Source organism: Mustela lutreola, chromosome 2 (assembly GCF_030435805.1).
Source record: "Mustela lutreola isolate mMusLut2 chromosome 2, mMusLut2.pri, whole genome shotgun sequence".
NCBI classification, from domain to species: Eukaryota; Metazoa; Chordata; class Mammalia; order Carnivora; family Mustelidae; genus Mustela; species Mustela lutreola.
In genome coordinates, this window is record NC_081291.1 from 108,695,650 (window position 1) to 108,715,486 (window position 19,837).

The 19,837-nt window shown below is 41.1% G+C and overlaps 2 protein-coding genes across 5 annotated transcripts in view; both read left to right on the forward strand.

Annotated features, from left to right (window-relative positions):
• Positions 1 to 13,167, forward strand: part of ATP13A3 (ATPase 13A3) — a 92,173-nt gene extending 79,006 nt beyond the window's left edge. For 3 of the 4 annotated variants that reach the window (XM_059163108.1, XM_059163109.1, XM_059163110.1), the window contains 3 exons: positions 637 to 717; positions 2,258 to 2,347; positions 9,703 to 13,167. In XM_059163108.1, the coding sequence (XP_059019091.1) occupies positions 637 to 717; positions 2,258 to 2,347; positions 9,703 to 9,900 (369 nt within the window). In that variant the 3' untranslated portion in view covers positions 9,901 to 13,167. The remainder of the gene's footprint in view (positions 1 to 636; positions 718 to 2,257; positions 2,348 to 9,702) is intronic. The other variant, XM_059163111.1, reaches the window with a different exon arrangement.
• On the forward strand, positions 11,990 to 18,907 carry GP5 (glycoprotein V platelet). The gene is given in 8 exon segments (XM_059165044.1): positions 11,990 to 12,013; positions 16,774 to 17,112; positions 17,114 to 17,855; positions 17,858 to 18,093; positions 18,095 to 18,218; positions 18,221 to 18,439; positions 18,441 to 18,607; positions 18,610 to 18,907. Coding segments are annotated over 8 exon segments (1,935 nt in total). The 3' UTR covers positions 18,694 to 18,907.
• The last annotated feature ends 930 nt before the right edge of the window (positions 18,908 to 19,837 follow it).

Sequence of the window (19,837 nt, forward strand, 5' to 3'; positions counted from 1 at the left end):
TCTCCACCCTTGAAATCTTTTCTTGCTGGAGTCATAGGTGTTTTTCTATAACATATTAGATCGTATTACTTCTCTGCACCTAGTCCAGTCTTCTGGGTACTCAGTAAATATTTGTTGACTAAAAGGTGAACACATGAATGGGATTTTTTTGTTTTATTTTTTAGATCTTAGGAATTAACCAGATTTTGAAGTGAAAACTTAGGCTGTATTTGTTAAATTGATTTTTACAGTTCTTTCTGTAACAGTATATAGAGTTTTGAGTGATACTTCATTATTCGATCAGTATCTGCTTCATTGTTTAAAGACAGGATTTTAATTTAAAAATAGGGAATTGTTAGAAATTCATAAACTAGTAGAAAGCATGGGCTTTTCAGTCTGTGTAAATAGGATTTGATTCTAAGCTCAGTTTCTGTACCCTATTCTTTTAACCCTGAGTTAACTTTCGAGTTTCATCTCTGAAAAGTGGATATACTTTGTGGCATTGTTAAGGATTGAGTAGATAATGTATATGAAGGTGCTTGGTATGTAATAGGAATTCAGTGAATTTTGAAATTATGGTATAATGCTGTAATATCAACTGCACACTACAATTTTAACTTAAAAATTTTTGTCTTATAAAAATTTTTTGTCTTACAGATAGTGTGTGTACCATATCAGTGGCGTATAACTATGCTCATGATTGTTCTTGTCAATGCCCTTGTATCTATCATGGTGGAGGTAAGCATTTCAGATAATCAGATGGCTACGTTGCTGCTTTGGGATTCTTGGTGATTTATCAGTCCTGGGGGAAGAGGACAGGTAACATTATGAAAGCCCACAAAGAGTTTCAGTCGCATTTTAGTTAAATTGATTTAGCTCTCTCTTTGTGACCTTTTCCATGGAAAAGAAACACAACTGATATTTGTTAAGTTAAGTGATACGTCACAGCTGCACTTACACAGATAAGAGAAAATAAGCAGTGAGATAGCAAAAATTCGTGATCTGTAGAAAGGGGAGAAGATTGGTGCTCAGGTGGCCCTAAACTAGTAAATCAGTGCTATGAAATCAGAGTGGGTGTGTACCACCAGAGACCTGTGATATAAAATAAAATCTCCCATTTAAGGAAGGAAAAGAGGGAGGGGGCTTTCTCTATGAAAAATAAATTTTAATAACAGTTTACTGAAAGTATAAAATAATGACCGCTGTGAACTTACTGGCACTGCTTACTGGAACTGCCTCCTTTGGTATTTACTTCTGAGTTTCTTCTGGAGGTCTTACGTCCTCTTTGATCCATCGTATATTATATAGTTACTCTCCTACTAGGATTGCCTTTAAGTTGACTTCTATAAAAGCAGCTAGTAAGTTCTTATTTGCTGCTTATTGATAAAATTCTGTCTGTTCTCAGAACTGTTATGATTCACTCCTACTATAGCAATATATGAAATGGAAGAAGGAGAGTTGTGATTTTTTAAGTGAAGGGTTTCTTTTTAGAGCAAACTTTTGAATTAAAATTAGGTAATTTGTTGGAAAATGTGTATACTTTTGTGATAATAGTTCTCGACTTGAAAATTATGCTTAATTTGTTATCTTTCTAAAAGATGACTTGGTATTTAAATTTGGGCCATAGTGGGCAGTGTGGATATTATGCTACTGATCTTTCTAAGTTGCCCAGTGGAAAGTATTTTTGCTATTTTGTGGACATTAGAAAGCACATCCAAGATAATATATTTTAAAAGCTTTCCTTTTTCTATGGTGTAAATTCCATCTATTCACACAAATGTTATTTAAAATAAAATTTAAAGAAAAACAATTTTTAGGGAATCCTCTCATAATCTCTTAATTTATTATTCTTGCTCACTATCAAAAGAATTATTTGTGTTGGACTCTGATGAAGTCATACGCATAGATACAGAATTAATATTTTGTTTATTCAATGAAAGCAGTTCATTGTTAAGAAAAAAGTCTCAAATTATAAGCATTATTTTAATATGGGAAAGACGCAAGGATTCAAATAAAAGCCATATTTTGTGGAAATTTTAGAGATCCCATTTTATCAAGAATTTTATGGTGATTTATATTTCTTACAAGAATTTTCTTGTAAAAAAAAAAAGTCCTGTTATACTTTATCCTTTTCAAATATTAACTGAAATTGTTTATATGAAAACCAAGTCATGTTTTTCACTAATGATGCAGCATTGTATGAGCCTTTTAAAATGTGCGCATTAATAAAGAATGACGTAGTCATTTTTAATTCTTAACTCACTGGAATATCTCTCAGAACTTCTTCCTTGACATGGTCCTTTGGAAAGTTGTGTTCAATCGAGACAAACAAGGAGAATATCGCTTCACCAGCACACAGCCACCACAGGTTGGAAATCAGCACTTACTCTCAATTCTTCACGTGTATTTAGGCTCTTTTAGTTGTGTGCCCTGCCTTCTGTAGGATGGGGTTCTGTTGTGTGTTGCCTCAACCTTTTCCCCTATGCCCGGCATTTCATTCCCTGTAAGGAGTCCTAGAAAATTCTTGGCAAACATTTGTTACAGGCTTTTCAGGACTTCAGATATTTCATAAGTCTCTTTTCCATTCCAATCCTTATCTTCGTTGTGTTATAAAAGTCTTGTTCTCACTGGTGGGAGTTAAGTTTTCCATTTTTCTCTGGTTTTTGTGTTTACAGTTTTCATGAGTCCCATTAGAACCTAAATGGGATTCATGTAAATGACTATAGTTATGAGATGGGACTTGTCCATGAATCAGAGTTCAGAGGCCAGAAGTTTGAGGAATTATTTCTCATCTCTTACGAGCAATTACTGTGCCTTAATTTGGGATGGATTTTTAGCTTTTCCAGACATAGGGTCTCTCTTTAGAAAAATTCTCAGAGACCATGCATATCTTCATACAAATCATGGCTTAGGACTTTTGATTGGATCCATTCAGTAGCCTGTTATATGACAGATAGTAAAAAGAGAAGAGAAACAAATGAGTAAAACCCATTTTTTGGTGTTTGGATGTTGAAGTATCATTATATGCTATAACCTACAGTCATACAGATATAACTAATATATGTTACAGGGTTTGTGTAGAAGCATTTGTATGTATGTACTTATACAACATACAAGGTAACATGTAAGGTCGGTCTTATTTTTTTTTAAACCGTTGAATCAGCTCTGATCCCCACGTTTAGGTATAGAGAACTTGACAGTACCATGTCTCCTCACCTCATTATCTGACCCATTGCTATTTGTCGGTAGGTGATGTGCTTTTACAAAAACATGTCAGTTCTAAATCTTCTGCTCATCCTGAGGCACAGGGAAAGCTTTCAGAGTTCAAGAGGATTCCCTGGCATTTCTGAGTTGGGCCATTCACTTTACTTTTAGCCTTCTTTTACCTAAGTAGCAACTTCCTGAGCTTTAATTTGCTAGTTCAGCAGGCTTGATGCCTAGAGTAATATTACAGATTGCTTTCTTTATAAGAGGTCTGTGGAATGCTATTTCCTTTTCTACTGCTTTATTATGAAGAATGAAATTTTGATAGTAATGGGATGAGTCTCGCTTCAGCTTCAGTTCCTTTTTCTCAAAGCAGGGTAGTGATACGGCCATAGCTGTTTCAGGGGCTCATGTCTTTAGCTAAAAATTCCTCTGTGTCCAAGTTTTTTCCCTGGGGTTACCTCACTACATGACCTCAAAGGGTAGACTCTGACTTATATCATCAGTCCCCATATGAAGTGTTTGTATTGGCAAAGGCTCAGGACAAGGAAAACGTTTACATTGAGTTTTCATCAACTCCAAAGAGTTCTCTAACTGTTGATCTAAACAGGAAATGCGGGCGCCTGGGTGGCTCAGTGGGTTAAAGCCTCTGCCTTCAGCTCAGGTCATGATCCCAGGGTCCTGGGATCGAGCCCCACATCGGGCTCTCTGCGCAGCAGGGAGCCTGCTTCCTCCTCTCTCTCTGCCTGCCTCTCTGTCTACTTGTGATCTCTGTCTGTCAAATAAATAAATAAAATCTTTAAAAAAAAAATTAAAAAATAAACAGGAAATGCAGATGCACCTGGCTGGCTCAATCAGTATAGCGGGTGACACTTGATCTTGGGATTGTGGGTTTGACCCCAAGGTTAGGTGTAGAGATTATTTAAAAAAAAAAAAAATCTTTAAACAGGAAACGCAGATTCTGAGGAGGCATTATACCCCTATTTAGTTAAAAGTGGGTATCATAAGCCTCCTTTAAAATATTTGAATTGGAAGTTTCTCCTCACTCTACAACCAAAATTAAGTGGGAGAAAATTCTGTCATTTGCTAAATCCCTGTTTTCTAGAAATTTGTTAGTATCTGTCCTCTTTATTTTTAAGAGTTTGTGTCTCTCACGTGAAGTCCTACCTCAAGTATTCAGAGTAGAGAGTGAAGGTGGAGAGTGTTCTAGCATAGGCAGATCCACCACCCCCTGTGTTTGCCACTTTGTCCTGAGATTCATGAAGTAGACAGGAATTTTAGTCTTCAGTTCCTGTAGTCATGATTAAGAAAGCATTTTTAAAAATTACTGGTTTTAGAAAAGACTTCCGTGGGGGCACCTGGGTGGCTTAGTTGGTTAGGCACCTGCCTTTGGCTCAGGTCATGATCCTGAGATCCTGGGATCAAGCCCCGTGTGGGGCTCCCTGCTTAGTGGGTAGCCTGTTTTTCCCTCTCCCTCTGCCATTCCTCCTGCTTGTGTGCTCTCTCTGTCAAATGAATAAATAAAATCTTAAAAAAAAAAAAGAAAGAAAGAAAAAGTTCTTCAGTGTTTTAGCACAGAATGATAGTTTCATCTTCTGACACATCTGTGTGTAATGCAGTTTCACTTCATATTTGTGACCCTTCAAGAACCAGTCAGCTAGTCCTATTACCATAAGGCTCTGATTCTCAGTCAGACAGTTCTGTTTGCCCCTCCCCATCCCGACATTTGCTTGTATCTGGAGGCATATTTGGTTGTCACAGTTGGAGGGGGAGGGCTTGCCACAGGCATGTAGTGTAGGTAGCAACCAAGGATGCTACTAAATAACTAAATAAACATCCTAGAGTAGTAAGCAGGACAAACCCCTCACCACAAAGATTTTTTTTTTTTTTTTTAAAGCAAGAGAGTGTACATGAGCAGGATGTGGGGAGGGGCAGAGGGAGAGAGAGAATCCCAAGCAGACTTAATGCTCAGTGTGGAGCCTGACATGGGACTCCATCCCATGATTCCTGAGATCATGACCTGTGCTGAAATCAAGAGCTGGATGTTTAGCCATGCTGAGCCATCTAGGAGCCTCACCACTAAGAATTTTTAGTCCCAAAATGTCCCGGTGTCAAGATTGAAGGTGAAAAAGAAAATGAGAGTAACCTGCTACATCAAGGACTTCTGTGGCTGCTGTAATAATTCTCCTTTGCCACAAACTCTCATTCCACATCTGCCTGCTCTGTGCTCTTTACTACGAAGAATCCCATGAGATCTTTTCAGGCTGCAACTCCTAACCAGCTGTATGTATTCTGGGGGAAGAAAAGCACTATTTCTTTTTTTTTTCTTTCCTTACCATATAGACTGAAGGACCACTGAGTTGGGTTGAAAGTTTGAAAGCTGGAGACCCTGGATTAGGCACCAGGTCTTAGAAAGTTGGGTTGGGAAGTCAAGAGCCCTAACTGAAAATCTCTAGTAACTTTGTTTAGAATATCGGTGAGCTACAAGACACACTGTACAACACCTCCAGCATCCTCCCAATCTTAAGGTATTTCTAACTTCAGTTTCTATAGAAAGAAGCAACATTCAGTTGACTTGTCAAGTTATTATGCATCTAATGAATGATAGAGCAGGGAGTTGAAATCCAGGGTTTCTGATTGCAAGAAGAGTTTTCTGTAAAGCTTTACCCCCGTTTAGGAAGATCTGTGCTGCATATTATCTTACTAAGAAGGATTTGTTAGTATCCCATGTCTGGTAAACTGAGGCCCCTTAGTGGTAGATGTGGACCTAGGATTATGTCATGTAGTTTGATCCTGCCTGAAGATTTGTGCCTGATTATGTTTTCCTTTTGTGGGCAAGAGCAAGTATTAACTGTAATCTTTATGCCACTTAGAATACTATTTGAGCTTATTTAGATAGAATGCTTATTCTGATTGTTTTTATTTTATATTCAGGATTGGTATGGAAGAAGACTATTATGAAAACCACAGTATCATTACAACATTTTCCCCATAAGCATGGCTTTGTATTTTACATGCTACCCATGAAAACATGTCCTTAAAGTAAACTGGCATTGGGATTCTAGAATGAACAGCTTGGAATGGTCTAAGAAGCAGGAGAATTTTAGCTGTAGATCTTTCTGAAACTTCTTTGTGGTCTCTTTGTTGGCCTGTGGTAGCTTTTTGCCGTCTTTGAGGGATACACTTGGCTGTTTAACCATCCCTTTCGGGAGCAAATGAGAAGATCCAGTTGCTGTAATTACAGTGTTCTCCTGCTTCGGGGACTTAAGCCGAGATGTTTGGGGAGACCTGAGTGCTCATTCTAGGCCCCATGATGCTCCACCTCTTAGCCTTCTTGAGGCACAAACTTGCCTTTCTCTTGCTACCATCATCTCTTCCTTGGTTCATTTCTTATTCTAGCATGCCTGTAGCACCTTTTCTTTTTCTCTGCCGGTGAATTATATTGTATTTGAGAATGTATGTGGTATGTTTGTGTTTGTAAACTAACAAACCTATGCTTGCCTGTATTTTGTGTGTATGATATTTGGGGAAAGTGTACAGAACAGAATGTTTCTAATTATAGTGGAAGGGGGATGGGGATTCCCTAGTGTTTCTTGTGACTTAATTTATTTTGTCTTAATTACTAGTGTACTTGTTTTTAATGAGGAAATGAAGTTTTTTTTTTTTTAATATGCACCTTAATTTTAAAAGATTTCTATTGTGCTTCTGTTTGCAGTGAAATTAGCTTTAATTTTATTGCTTGCCTCACTTCCTCCAGGTAGAAAACAGTAGACTTAGGCATGTCTGTTTCTTAAATTTGAAGACACCGGACTGTGACTTGACTTAATTCAGCCTGCTGTGCATTGTGGCATTGCCTTTCAATCTGGACAGAAAAGACCTATATGTTTTTTCTTATTTTTAAAGTCAGCATTCACCATTAGCCTTTTCCTGTGGTCCTTTAACACTGCTACAAGCTGTAAAAAAAAAAAAAAAAAAAAAATGACAGCTTTCAGATTGATTTAGGAACAATGATATTTTCCACAATTAACCTTGAGGAATTTAAACACTGGGGAAAAGATGGATTCAAGTAGTGAGTCCCCTGTTAGGTTAAATATTAAGGTGTACTGTGTATGTGCCTACACAACATGTGTATGTGGACAGGAATTAGGAATTACAGTTGGCCCTTGAACAACACAGGTGTTAGAGGTGCTAACTGCCCTCTCCTTCTGCAGCCCCAAATCTGTGAATAAATTGGGACTCCTCAAAAACTTATACTGCGGTGCCTGAGAGGCTCAATCAGATAAGCTGTCCAACTCTTGATTTTGGCTCAGGTCGTGATCTCAGGGTTATGAGATTGAACTGCGGATCAGGCTCCCCTCCCCTGCTTGTTCACACTGTATCCCCACCCCCCACCCCCCACTGCCCAAGTAAATAAATCTTTTAAAAAAACCAACAAACTCGTGATAGCCTGCTGTTGCCCTTACTGATAATGTAAGCACACATTTTGTGTGTTGTATGTATTATATATTCTTAAAGTAAGCTAGAGGGAAAAAAGTGTTACTAAGAAAATCATGAGGAAGGTGCCTGGGTGACTCAGTTAAGAGCCTGCCTTCAGATCCTGTGCCATTAGCAAGAACCAGTGCAATATAGCCTAAGTGACCAGGGACAGAAAGATCCCTGGATATTTGGAAAGGGAAGTGAAAACAGGCTGGTCCTCTCCAGGAAAGGAGAAACTGAGATGTGGGGATTCACAGAGGGACATGGCATCTCCATGTGAAGACAGAATAAAAGCTAAAAAGGAGGAAAAAAAAAAAAAAAAAGAGTCTGCCTTCGGCTCAGGTCATGCTCCTAGGGTCTTGGGATAGAGCCCTAAGTTGGGCTCCTTGGTCAGTGGGGAACCTGCTTCTCCCTCCCCCTCTCCCTCTGCCTGCCACTCTGCCTGCTTGTGCTCTGTCAAATAAATAAATAAAATCGTAAAGAAAAAAATCATAAGAGAAAATTTTCAGTACTATAGTGACTCTATTTATCAAAAAAAAATCTGCATTAACTGGACATGCGTAGTTCAAACCCATTATTGTTCAAGGGTCAGTTGTGTGCGTTACTTGGATCACCTAGTACCTAGTCTCTTTTGTATCCTAATGCCAGATACTTTCTTGTAGACGTCTTTTAAGGGTAGGATAACTCTGTAGCTATGACATTGAAGAGGCTGCTAGATAAATGATGCCCAGTGGCCCCCGCCCATCCTCATACAGATTATTATTATTATTGTCTGTGATCCCTGGCACCAGAGTAGCTTACTGGTGAACTAGACACAGTGAACTAGAAGACCTTTGAAAGTTCTAAAGAGTTTTAAAATTATTTTTGTTCTCTGCTGGCCAATTTAGAAACGTTTCAAAACATGTTCTGGCAAATGTGCCTTCCTTAATGATGAAACCGTTTTGGGTAATGCCATGAGAATGCCTGCCTCAGTTATTACATTTCGTTTGATGAGAGTACTTCAGTTGAGAGAAAACCTAGTTGCAGCTTGAGTTACATGTTGATGGCACAACAAAACAACCTAGGATTTAAATTCTGCTTGGAAAGAGCAACAGCCAAAATAATTAGAAATGGACTGTTCTTCAGAGGTGAATATAACTAAGGTCTTAGTATAGTCATTTTAGTTTTCTTATTTCAGTGTTTGTTTTTTTTTTAAATCTCAAATTTCAGTTAAATTCTGAGGGCCTGTTCTGAATTTACATTTTTGTACAATAACTAGGGACTGCCTTCTTCTTCTTCAAAGATTAATTTATCTAAGATCACATTCATTAAAACATCAGGACTGATCCAGAAGGATTTTAGTGCCAGCAGAGCTTTTTGTAATGAAATAATACTAAGAAATAGTACTTGATTTTATACCTTTCTGTATACTTCTTTCCAATAGTGGAACACCAGGGGAAAACACAATTATAAAATGAAAAATGTTTTATATTGATGAAAATGTGTGAAAAGAAGTGATTGACAGTAAACACGATCTGAGTTCTTTTTGGCCGAACAATATTTTCATCATGCTTTATTTTTTTGAAAGATGACATGAATAGTAATAATATTTTTACACTGCTTTCTTCCAAAAATGGTCAGCTGGCTAAATTGCTAGGAGCAATGGTATAACCTGGGATAGAATATGAGGGTTTTCATATTAAATATTAAAAATGTCTCCTTTCTGAGTAGTTTAAACTTATTTTAACACATTTGATATTTTGTGTTAAAGAATCCAGATCTGCAAGTTATTTAGAAAATGTATCTGTACACAAGAGAATAGGTACATAAAACTAAGTAAAATGAAGTTGCATTGATAATTTTTAAAGTCTAATCTTAAAAAATATGTTCCTAAATAATTAAAAGCTGACTTTTTTTTAACTTGGATTTTTTTTTCATTTATTTGTTGTACTCAGAAGTCTCTTATCTTTATGTCTTGATGTATTATGCTTTAAAAAAAAATTTTGTTAAAAACAAGCAGACCTTAATCTATTGGTATGTTCTTTTTTCCCATTATTTTCTTAGGAGTCAGTGGATCGGTGGGGGAAATGCTGCTTGTCCTGGGCCTTGCGCTGTAGAAAGAAGATACCAAAGGCAAAATACATGTATCTGGCTCAGGAGCTCTTGGTTGATCCAGAATGGCCACCAAAACCTCAAACAACAACAGAAGCTAAAGCTTTAGTTAAGGAGAATGGATCATGTCAAATCATCACCATAACATAGCAGTGCATCACTGTTGGTGGTATACTAGTAGCAGGAGAATGTAATTTTAGGACATTCTGATCCTCTGTATCAGAATGGCACCAATTCAATTTATGTCCCTTCTAATACAGTAGCTGAAAGAGAGCTTTTTTTTTTTTCTTTTTTTAATAAATGGAACAAAACAAAAAGATTGGCCCATCAGTTAAATTAATAATCAGTCTATAAAGTCCTGTATCTTCATTCAGTAACTACATATTATATATACTTCTAGAATTTTCTTGTTGCCCTCAGTGATACTCTTTATATAGGGTACAGAAGAAAGTGGTATTTGGTAGGTTTTTAAATGTTAGATTCTGAGACTTGGTTTATCCATTTAAATTTATTTTCACAACCCTGTTATTAGAAAAAGTCCTCGTTTACATACCGGCCCTAAATTTGTGATTGGTAAATAAAATGGGTGTTAATTAGCCTTCAGTGAAAATAGGTAGAAAGCCCGTTTCATTTGATTCCAAAATTTCTTCCAAAGAATTCTGTATATACATACACCAGTTCCCTTTGATAGCCTAGAAGTTTTATGGTGTTGCTTATAGAACAACTCAGGTAATTTCCATTTATGGTTTTATATTTTCTGTACAAACTGCCTGGGTTTTATTATTCTAATCAGCAAGGTGCTTCACTGCCTTCTTCAGATGTCCCTCAAAGCTATTAAATGGATCTTGTGGTATGTCTGCTGTCACTAGTATAATTTACTTCACTTAAATGTTGTAGAACCATTTTCACTAGGAAAAAAAATTTTTTTTGGCGGTAGATACAAATCTGTCTAATATCTCTTCACATCTTTCCCCCCACCCTCAGGTTTTATATCATTTTAAATATTTCTATTTTCTTTTATGTTTCTAATTAACAGCATAGGATAATAATACATTGGGTTTTGTTTTGTTTTAGTTTTTGAGTTAGACTTCAACCTCCTAAAATTTTTAAGGGTTGGTACATGTCTCTTCTATAAATAATGAGGCTTAAAAATGAGCGAGTGGTTTTGAGTGACAGCTATTTTTTCAAAGCCGTACGAACTTGGTGCGTTTGTTTTATACCATTAGGTGGCGCCAGAGGCCAGAGCTTACCTATTTAAGATTGGATGTTTACAAAGGATACTCTTTGGTTGTAAGAATTTCTGGGAGGAAGAAAAATTGAAATAAAGTTTAAGAATAGACATTCATCGAGCCAAAAGAAATGTGAAAAGTACTTTTCACCTTTCTCTTTTGTCTGGTTATGTTTAAATTTTAAACAAAATTAAAGTAACTTTAAAAATGCCTTTCTAGTTAAGATCCAGCAGTTTGGCAAAGCCCACAGTTATGATAGACAAGGAAACTGATATTGCTATAAAACGGACACTGAACTCTTAAAACTATGTGATGTTGTCCTATGTTCTTCCTTAATTGGTAGCAGGCTTGTGCTTTCCACTTCCAGCTGATCATTATTTTCCTGATAGATATTTACCAGTTTATCAAATGTTAGCCAGAACTATAGAACCACATGGTTCTCTTTTTTTATGCTGCAGAGACCTGAATGATGTTAGGTAACTATAGGAAAATGTAAGTTACACTCAGGATCACTGTTACTGCTATTGCCACTGATGATTCTTACAAAAATATAATCGAAGTTTTCCATCAAAAAGTAGAATAAGATATTAATACACATTAGATAAGAACAATTGTTCCATGAATGATTCTATGAAGCTATGCATCTTAGACCTCTTGAGCTGTGAATTAGCACTGTTTTCTATAGTTACTTATCCTCTTGATCATTTTCTAATTTCCACATTCATTTTCAGTGTGTACAAGCATTATTCTTAAGTGATTTCCCAGAATTGTAAATTTTATTCTTTGATTTAAATACTGAGTCATATAATTAAAGTAATTGCTAAGTAGCAGCTTAAAAATCCAGTTATCGGTTTGTATTTAACATCTTAAAGCGCATGATCGTAAAGAGCTGTATTTTTTACACCCTTCTTTTTTTTAACATTTCGGTTTTATAAGGGTTTTGTATCTCATTTGTCCATATTATTTTCAAAGGAATGAGGTTTTTAGGTAGGTGGAAGAGCATTTGTAGGATGTTGGATTTGAACATAGAGAAGGTGGGTTGTTCAAGTTGCAATTGATGGGTTTCCAGAATGTTACTTGAAGAATGTCTGTGAATCCAGGTGTGGGTCCTACTCAGTGCCATCGACAGACTGAGTTCTCTCTCTGTAGGTCACCGTTACATAGTAATTTTGATTCTAAACTTCACATTAAATTATTTGAGTGTATACAGACCGAAATTTAAAAATCTGTACATATCTTATTTTGATGTATTAAAGATTAATAAATATTGCCGATTTAAATTTTATTTATGCACATACTTAAGGACAGAAATGTCCGGGAAAGTAATTGTTAAATAATGATATGTAACTTTTTAACTTTTTAAATAAATAACAAGATTTTTAATGTGTGTCTCCCTCAGGGTTGTTTAAAGTTTTTTTTTTCCCTCAAATATAAATAGTGGTAACTATATGTTTTGTATCTTCTAGCACCAACTGCTGTAAAGCAATGCTGCAAATAATGCTTGAATAAAAGCGGCTAAGCCAACAACAAAAGAAATACTTTTTATATTAGTTTTATAATTCTTACATTCGAGAGCTTTCCAAATTGCACTTGGCATTTAAACAGAACTGTTGCAGTCTTAACTGTATGTATTTTGTCTCCCGTGTTTGTGAAGATACTGCACAGTGTCAGAGGCATGGCAAATAACATATCAGTGTTTATGTATTCTGTTCCCCCAAATGGCTATAGTACAATATCCAGAAAAGAGCAAAATTCAAGCTTTAGAAAACATTCTAAGATCGCACGCATGCAATTTTGACATATCTGAAAATAGGTTTTTGTATATTTATGGTGGGAGGTGGTTGGGAACTTTTGACAAAATGTGGGATGTTAATTTTTGTATAGTCTGTGGGCATTTACACATTTTTAATGTAATAAAATTTGGTAATTATGTGCACATTAAATTAATAAGATAGTTACTTCCTGTTATGATTTGTGAATTCCCTAAGACTTTGGATTTTTTTTAAGTAACTTTATATCAGAAATGATACTGCATCTTTATATTTTTTAAATTGTATTGCTGCTCAAGAATGGTACCCTGATGTCGAAAAGGCATACATTCATAAGTGTACATTCACTGTAAATAACCTTATGAAATCTTTTTTTGGATTGAAGCTATTCAAAATAAAAATTTAAATGAATGAAATAATGTTTTTTTTTTTCTGTCTCCTTATACATTTGTTCACCTTTTAGCCATACAAATACTGCCCTTTTGGATTTATTTTTCTACTTCATACTTGTGCATTTCCTTTTTTTAACTTTGTATTTTTGTGGGAATAAATACCACATCCCACATAGATACCACATCATGTGTGTGACCATCCCGTGCAAACCCATTCATTAGATATAATGTAGAACCAGATGGTAAGTATAAGGAGGTCTGAGGGAGATTGTAAAATGTTAAGACTACAGGCTTATCTGTTAACAGTTGGGAAGGTCAAATGCAGAGCTAATGTCATGTAACGCATTGTAAGTTTGAAGTGTGGCAGTCATGGGTGCAAAAGGAGCACTCCTAGGAAGGGAGAAACTGGAACTAACTGTTGGTCCTAGAAATCCCTGAGAAGGCATTGTGCCTGGCTGGGCGGTCTTTCTGGGTCTCAGGTCCTACAGGAGGCCTGCCTCCTGCTGTGGCCTATGTGGCTGGCCGTGGTGTGATTGATTGGGCGGTGTGGAAGTTTAGGGTCCCAGGTTCTTCCCATTCACTGTGTTTTGTGTAGCAGAAGTGGCAGGGCCGAGGTTCTGCATGTCTCTCTCTTCCCAGGGTGTCACTGCCAGGTGCTGTGTTTCAAGTATGTATTGCAGGGAAGGATGGAGTAGGAGGAGTTTGGATGAGACAGTTACTGTTCAGAGTTGGAGTTGTGATTGCGCTGTAAGTGCACAGAGATCCCTCCAGTGCACAGAGTCTCCCCTCACCGAGGAGAAAAGTGGGTCTCATTCAGGCAGACAGCTCTGCTTTGGACAGGCCAAACCACAGAGGCCGGGGTGACTTCTACAGAAGTTGCCTCTTAGCGTAACGGATTTTTAACCTGTTACATGGGTCCAAAATTCAAAGGACATGAAAACACAGGAACCACCGACTTCAGTGTTTGAAATACTTCTCAGTACCTCATTCAATTTTTCAGCAAATGGATTCAACAATGTTCCTCTACTGACTGCAACTTCATACCCTTCTGGGCATTCAGAATGTTCTGCTTTTTTCAAAGAATAAACGTTGGAGGTCATTCTGATCGGAGTGCTTTGGGGAAATGGGCCACAGAAGCTTACAAGAGCCTGACATGAAGTCTTACTCTGATTTAAAATCTACACAAATAGAACCATATGTGTATGCTCTGCTGCCCTTGTTTCGTCTGCATTTGCAGCTCAGATTCATTCTTTTTAAAGTCCACAAGCCATCCCAGTGCACAGATGTTTCATAACTTAGATGACTACTTCCCTGTTAGTGGCCACTTAGGATTTTTCTTTATTTTCCTACTACACACAGACCTGCAGTGTTTTTGTGCACAGTTACTTTTAAATAGGTTCCACACCTAACGGTTGAATTCCCGATCCTGAGATCAAGAGTGCTCTACTGACTGAATCCCCAGGTGCCCCATTTTGTGCGCAAATGTTAATGAGCTTAGACATAGGACGTATTTTTAGCAGTGGACCTGCTGGACAAAGGATATATGTATTTTTAATTTGGTTGATACTGCTAAATATTTTCCCCAAAGTTTTTTACAATGTATGATCCACCATTGTAGTATGAGAATGTCTGTTTCATCACACTTAAAATGCTGGATATTTTCAGGCTTTAAACAATAGAAGGTTCTATCAGTATGGTGTTGCTGCAGGGATTACCAAATAGCCCAGAAACAGACCCACACGTTCATAAGATATGGACTCATGACTGTACTGACATTGTAGCTCTGAAGGAAGGGGTTTAGTTATATATAAATGGGACTAGGACAGCTGGTTATGTTAATGGAAAAAAATAAACTTGGATTCCACTCAAACACATCATACGCAAATATCAGTTCAATATGGATTAAGGACCTAAAAAGAAAGGACAAAACTATAAAACTCTAAGGTATTATAGGAGAACTTTCTTCTTCTTACTTGGGAAGAGAGGAGGACTTACTTTGATACAATAAACATAAATCGTAATAGACTGATAACTTGGTCTATATTAAGATTTAGGTCCATCAAAAGACCTCTTGAAGTTGAAAAAGGCAAACCACAAACTAGCTGAAGATATTCGACAAAAAAATGACAAAAGGATTAGCATCCAGAATATATAGTTAAAAAAAAAAACATTTTGCATATAGGAAAATGGGCAAAAGAACCCAACATCTCTGAGAAAATGAAGCACAAGTAGGCATTAAAAATATGAAAAGATGCTCAAGCTCATGAAGTGGGGAAGAATGAAAACACCACACAGAGACAATGACTTTATATGAATGGAAAAAATTAAATTGAAAAAATCAGTTCCAAGTATGGGCAGAGCTGTGAGGCACAGGAACTGTCATACACTGTAGGGGACATTACATATGGGTACTACTGTGGAAAGCAGCTGGACATTCCTAAGTTAAATTGAATATACGAACACCCTTCAACACTGTGGTGCCATTTTCAAACACACTGGAGAATGTTTTTGGCCTTACGACTCCTCAGAGTGGGAGAAGAGAACTGGAATAGAGAACTGGGGCAATGTGGTGGGGAAAGGAAGATCGGACGGAAGTGTGGCCCATCCAGGAGTATGGTTGCCACAGTGATCCAGCCCTGCCACTAAGCTGTCCTAGCATCACTGTCATAGTGTGCCATTTTATGGAGAAACCGCTCTCTCTTCTGCTCTTCCTCAGGGTTGACAGGATTTAAATTACATATGGTTTCTTTTTCAGTTTGAAGCTTTCTGTCATTAAAACCAGAATCTTCCCTCTGAGATAGGGTCCTTCCCATGACTTTTATTCTGGTAAAGTCTTTATCCTCAGGATGCAAGGATACTTCCCTCTTCCTTTGGAAAGTGCTGCACCACAGGCAAAGCCCTGAGTCCTTCAGTTACTTTCCTGTACAGCACCATTTTAGGTAAGGCCAAGGTAACTGAGGGCTTGGATATGGGCATAAATTGTAAAATTTTGTACAAGAAATTATTTGCGTAAAATTACATTTGAGAAATGTTGTTTTGGCAGAATAGTATTATTGTATATATGTCACATGTAATTCAATGCCATGAGTTCATATTTTTTGTTAAGCATCTTAGAAATGATAGTTCCTTTTTGAGACACAGAAATACTGTTCTCAGATTCTAGCTCTGTGACTCGGATTAAGTTACTTGCCCTTTCTGTGCCTTAGTTTCATCATCCTTTAACCCGGGATAAGAATAGGGTCTAGCTCATAGGGTTATTGTAAAGATTGAACGAATTAATGTAAATAAAACTCTGAGAATAATGAATGGCATAAAGTGCTAGGTATTCCCTGCTTTTCTCGCTGTGGCTAACTGAAGGTGTTCGCTATTTGAGGGTGTTACTATTTTTGTAGAATAGGTGCTGTGCACGTAGCACAACTGTGCAAGGAATCGGGTGGTGGTTGCTGTTGTTTTCCCAGACTTTTTGCTGTTACCGTCCTGACTTGGTTATAGCCACTGCTGAGTAAAGGCAGGAAGAGCAGGGTTCTCTTCACCGTGGGGCCTGCTCAGTGATGTCTGTGAGCCTCCATGTAAGAATGATTGTTTTCATTAGTTCTGTGGAAAGATTTTAAAGCACTGGCTTTTTCACTATAGCTGGAAAACGCTTTAATCTCGGGGCTTTCAACCGGGAGTAGAAAATCGGCAGAACCGAAGAATGGGACGTCTGGGGGTGAAGCGAATGTGTTTCCACCACCCAGGAACATCTGCCCTCCTGGGAAAAGAGGGCTACTTAGTTGTGTCTGGGTCACATTCAAAGTTAGTGACAGTCCGGGCGAAAGACTCCTGCCTCTGCACGGTTCCAAGGCTCCAACCCGAGCGCCAGCCCTTGCGTGTCGCCTGCAGACGTCCCGCCGTCGCCTTTGCAGACAAGCTGAGGAGCGCCAGCTGTGCGCGGCGCTGGGGCCCCCGCGCGCCCAGCCGTTCCTCTGTCCCCACCCCGGCCTGCAAGTGCGTGTTGCGGGACACCGTGCAGTGCTCCGGGGGCCCCGTGGCCCGCCCCGCCTTGCTTGGCCTGCCCGCCAACCTCACGCATATCCTGCTCTTCCGAATGGGCCCTGGCACCTTGCGGAACGACAGCTTTGGCAGCATGACGGTCATGCAGCGCGTGATACTGACCGACAGCCCCATGGCCTCCACCGCCCCTGGCGCCTTCCACGACCTGATCAAACTTAAAACCCTGCGGCTGTCGCGCAACGGGATCACGCACCTGCCGGCCACGCTGGTGGACAAGGTAGTGCTGCTGGAGCAGCTGTTTCTGGACCGCAACGAACTGAAGGACATCGATCAGAACATGTTTGGGAAACTGGTTGACCTGCCTGAGCTCTTCCTGAACCCAAACCAGCTCGCTGTCCTTCCCGCTCGCCTCCTCAGCCGTCTGGGGAACCTGAGACTGCGGGACGTGTCGGCAAACAATCCGCCCCACCTGCCCCGGGGACTGCTCGCGGCGCAGGCCAGGCGGGAGAAGCTCGCGCTCCACTCGAACCGGCTCGAGGCTCTGGGAACCGGGCTGCTGAGCCCCCTGCGCGCCCCGAAGGAGCTGCCGCTGCACGGGAATCACCTCCGCTCCATCGCCCCCGGAGCCCTCGACACGCTCTGGAACCTTAGCTCCCTGACGCTTTCCAGAAACCGCCTGGAGTTTCTGCCCCCTACCTCCCACCTCCCGTCCACCGCGCTCTTCTTCATTCGCGTGATTTGCCCTTCCTGACCCTGTTCGAGAACCCGCTGGCAGAGCTGCCGGAGGTGCTCTTCAGGGAGCTGGCCGGCTTGCGGGAGCTGTGGCTGAACAGCACCCGGCTGCGCACCCTGCCCGCCGCGGCCCTGCGCCCTCTGAGCGGCCGGCGCGCCTTCGGGGTGATGGTGAGCCCGCGCCTCCGCGCGCTGCCCGAGGACGCCCTCCGGGAGGCTGGCGGCGCCGCGGGAGCTCGCGCTGCACCCCAACCGCCTGGCCGCGCTCCCCCGCGCCCTGCTGCGCGGCCTCGACCCGCTGCGCCGCGAGTCGCTGCGCCGCCACCGGCTGCGCGCCCGGCCACGCGCGCTCTTCGGCTCGAGCGGTTCGAGCTCGAGCACAGCCAGCTGGAGACCCTGCCCGTTGACGCGTTCACGGATCTGCCCCGGCTGGCGGAAATCTGGCTCGGCCACCATCCCTGGCGCTGCGACTGCAGCCTGCCCCCGCGATGCCGCGGCCCCGGACCTCGCGCCAGCCTGCCGCTCTGGGCGCAACGACCCGGAGTGCCCGGATCCCCGCGGCCCGCCTCCCTGCCCTGCCCCAGCCGCCACCCGGCCGGCCTTGGCGCCCGCCGGCTCGGAGCCCGGGGTCCGGGCGCAGCTGGGGGCCCGGGGTCCACGCCCAGACCACAGCCTGTTCTGGGGGCTTTATTTTCTGCTTTTAGCTACCCAGGCCGTCATAACGGGGATCATCGTGTTTGATGATCCGTTAAACTCGGCCGGCTCTTTCGAAGATTAATCAGAGAGAGAGAGAGAGAGAGTCAAAGGGGAAACCTTGCACCTAATTAAAACGGGGCCAGAGTGTTGGCAGAGGTGGCTCTGGGGGAGAATACTGCCGGGCTGCTGCTGTCTTCCTCTCTCTTCTCCCTCCCGTCTGCTTCCCTCCCTCACCCCTTCCCACCTCCTGCTGTCCCTCCTCCTCCCTCCACCCCGCAGAAGGAGTCTTTACACTTCTAAGTTGGGTGCGTTCGCTTGGCCTTTGTGTACCCTTATGCGCTGTGCCCCAGGGGCCTCGGAGAGTGTGTGTGTGTGTGTGTGTGTGTGTGTGTGTGTGTGTGTGTTCTCCTCCAGGTGGAGGAAGGGTGCAGATGAGCCAGCGGGGTGTGTGTGTGTGTGTGTGTGTGTGTGTGTTCTCCTCCAGGTGGAGGAAGGGTGCAGATGAGCCAGCCAACCTGCACGGGAGGTCTGGTAAATGTTAATGAAATGAATCAATAAAATGAACTTGTGCGATCCCAGGGACGGTGGCTTTTCCTGGGGGACAGGGTGGATCCTTCTCTTTACTCTAGAAAAGCAGAACTCTTCGGGTGCCTTCCCTTGTCTTATGTTTTTCTCGCTTTATGTATCTCTGAACTGTGGGCTACTGGGGAGAGTCCTGGCTGGCTTTCCTTCCTGTAGCGCCTGTTTTCAGAGGAGGCCTACTGAGGTGCAGAGCCCAAAGCCTCTCAGCACCCAGGGACGGAAGTGGGAGGAGGGGGAAGTCGCTGGGAGGCCTAAGCCTCGAGGGGGTTGGACCCGCAGAGTAACTGTGTGTGCCTGCCAAGGAGAGCTCTGTGGGCATGTGTGCGTGCTCTAGAAGTTTCTCGTAGCTTCCCCTGTGGGTGAAGTGTGTCATTGTGACACTGGGTTGGTTTCCATTTCCTGGAACTAAATGCCACCTCATTTCAAAGCATTTATGGAGCACCTCTCATGGGCCGGGTGTTCATGAATGTGATGATAAGCTTGGTTTCCGGTTTATTATGGTAGCATCACGTTCTCGTTTAGTCTCCCAGCTGAGAGTTATAAAGCCTTTGTTGCTTAATTGTGTGTCTGTGCTTGTGAGAAGCACTGGTTTAAACATGGGCTGGAGAGTGGGCAGCCATGGTGTCGAATCCCAGCCCCACCACTTATCAACTGCGCAGGGCTTTGGGCCAGACCCCTGAATTCTCCAAGCTTT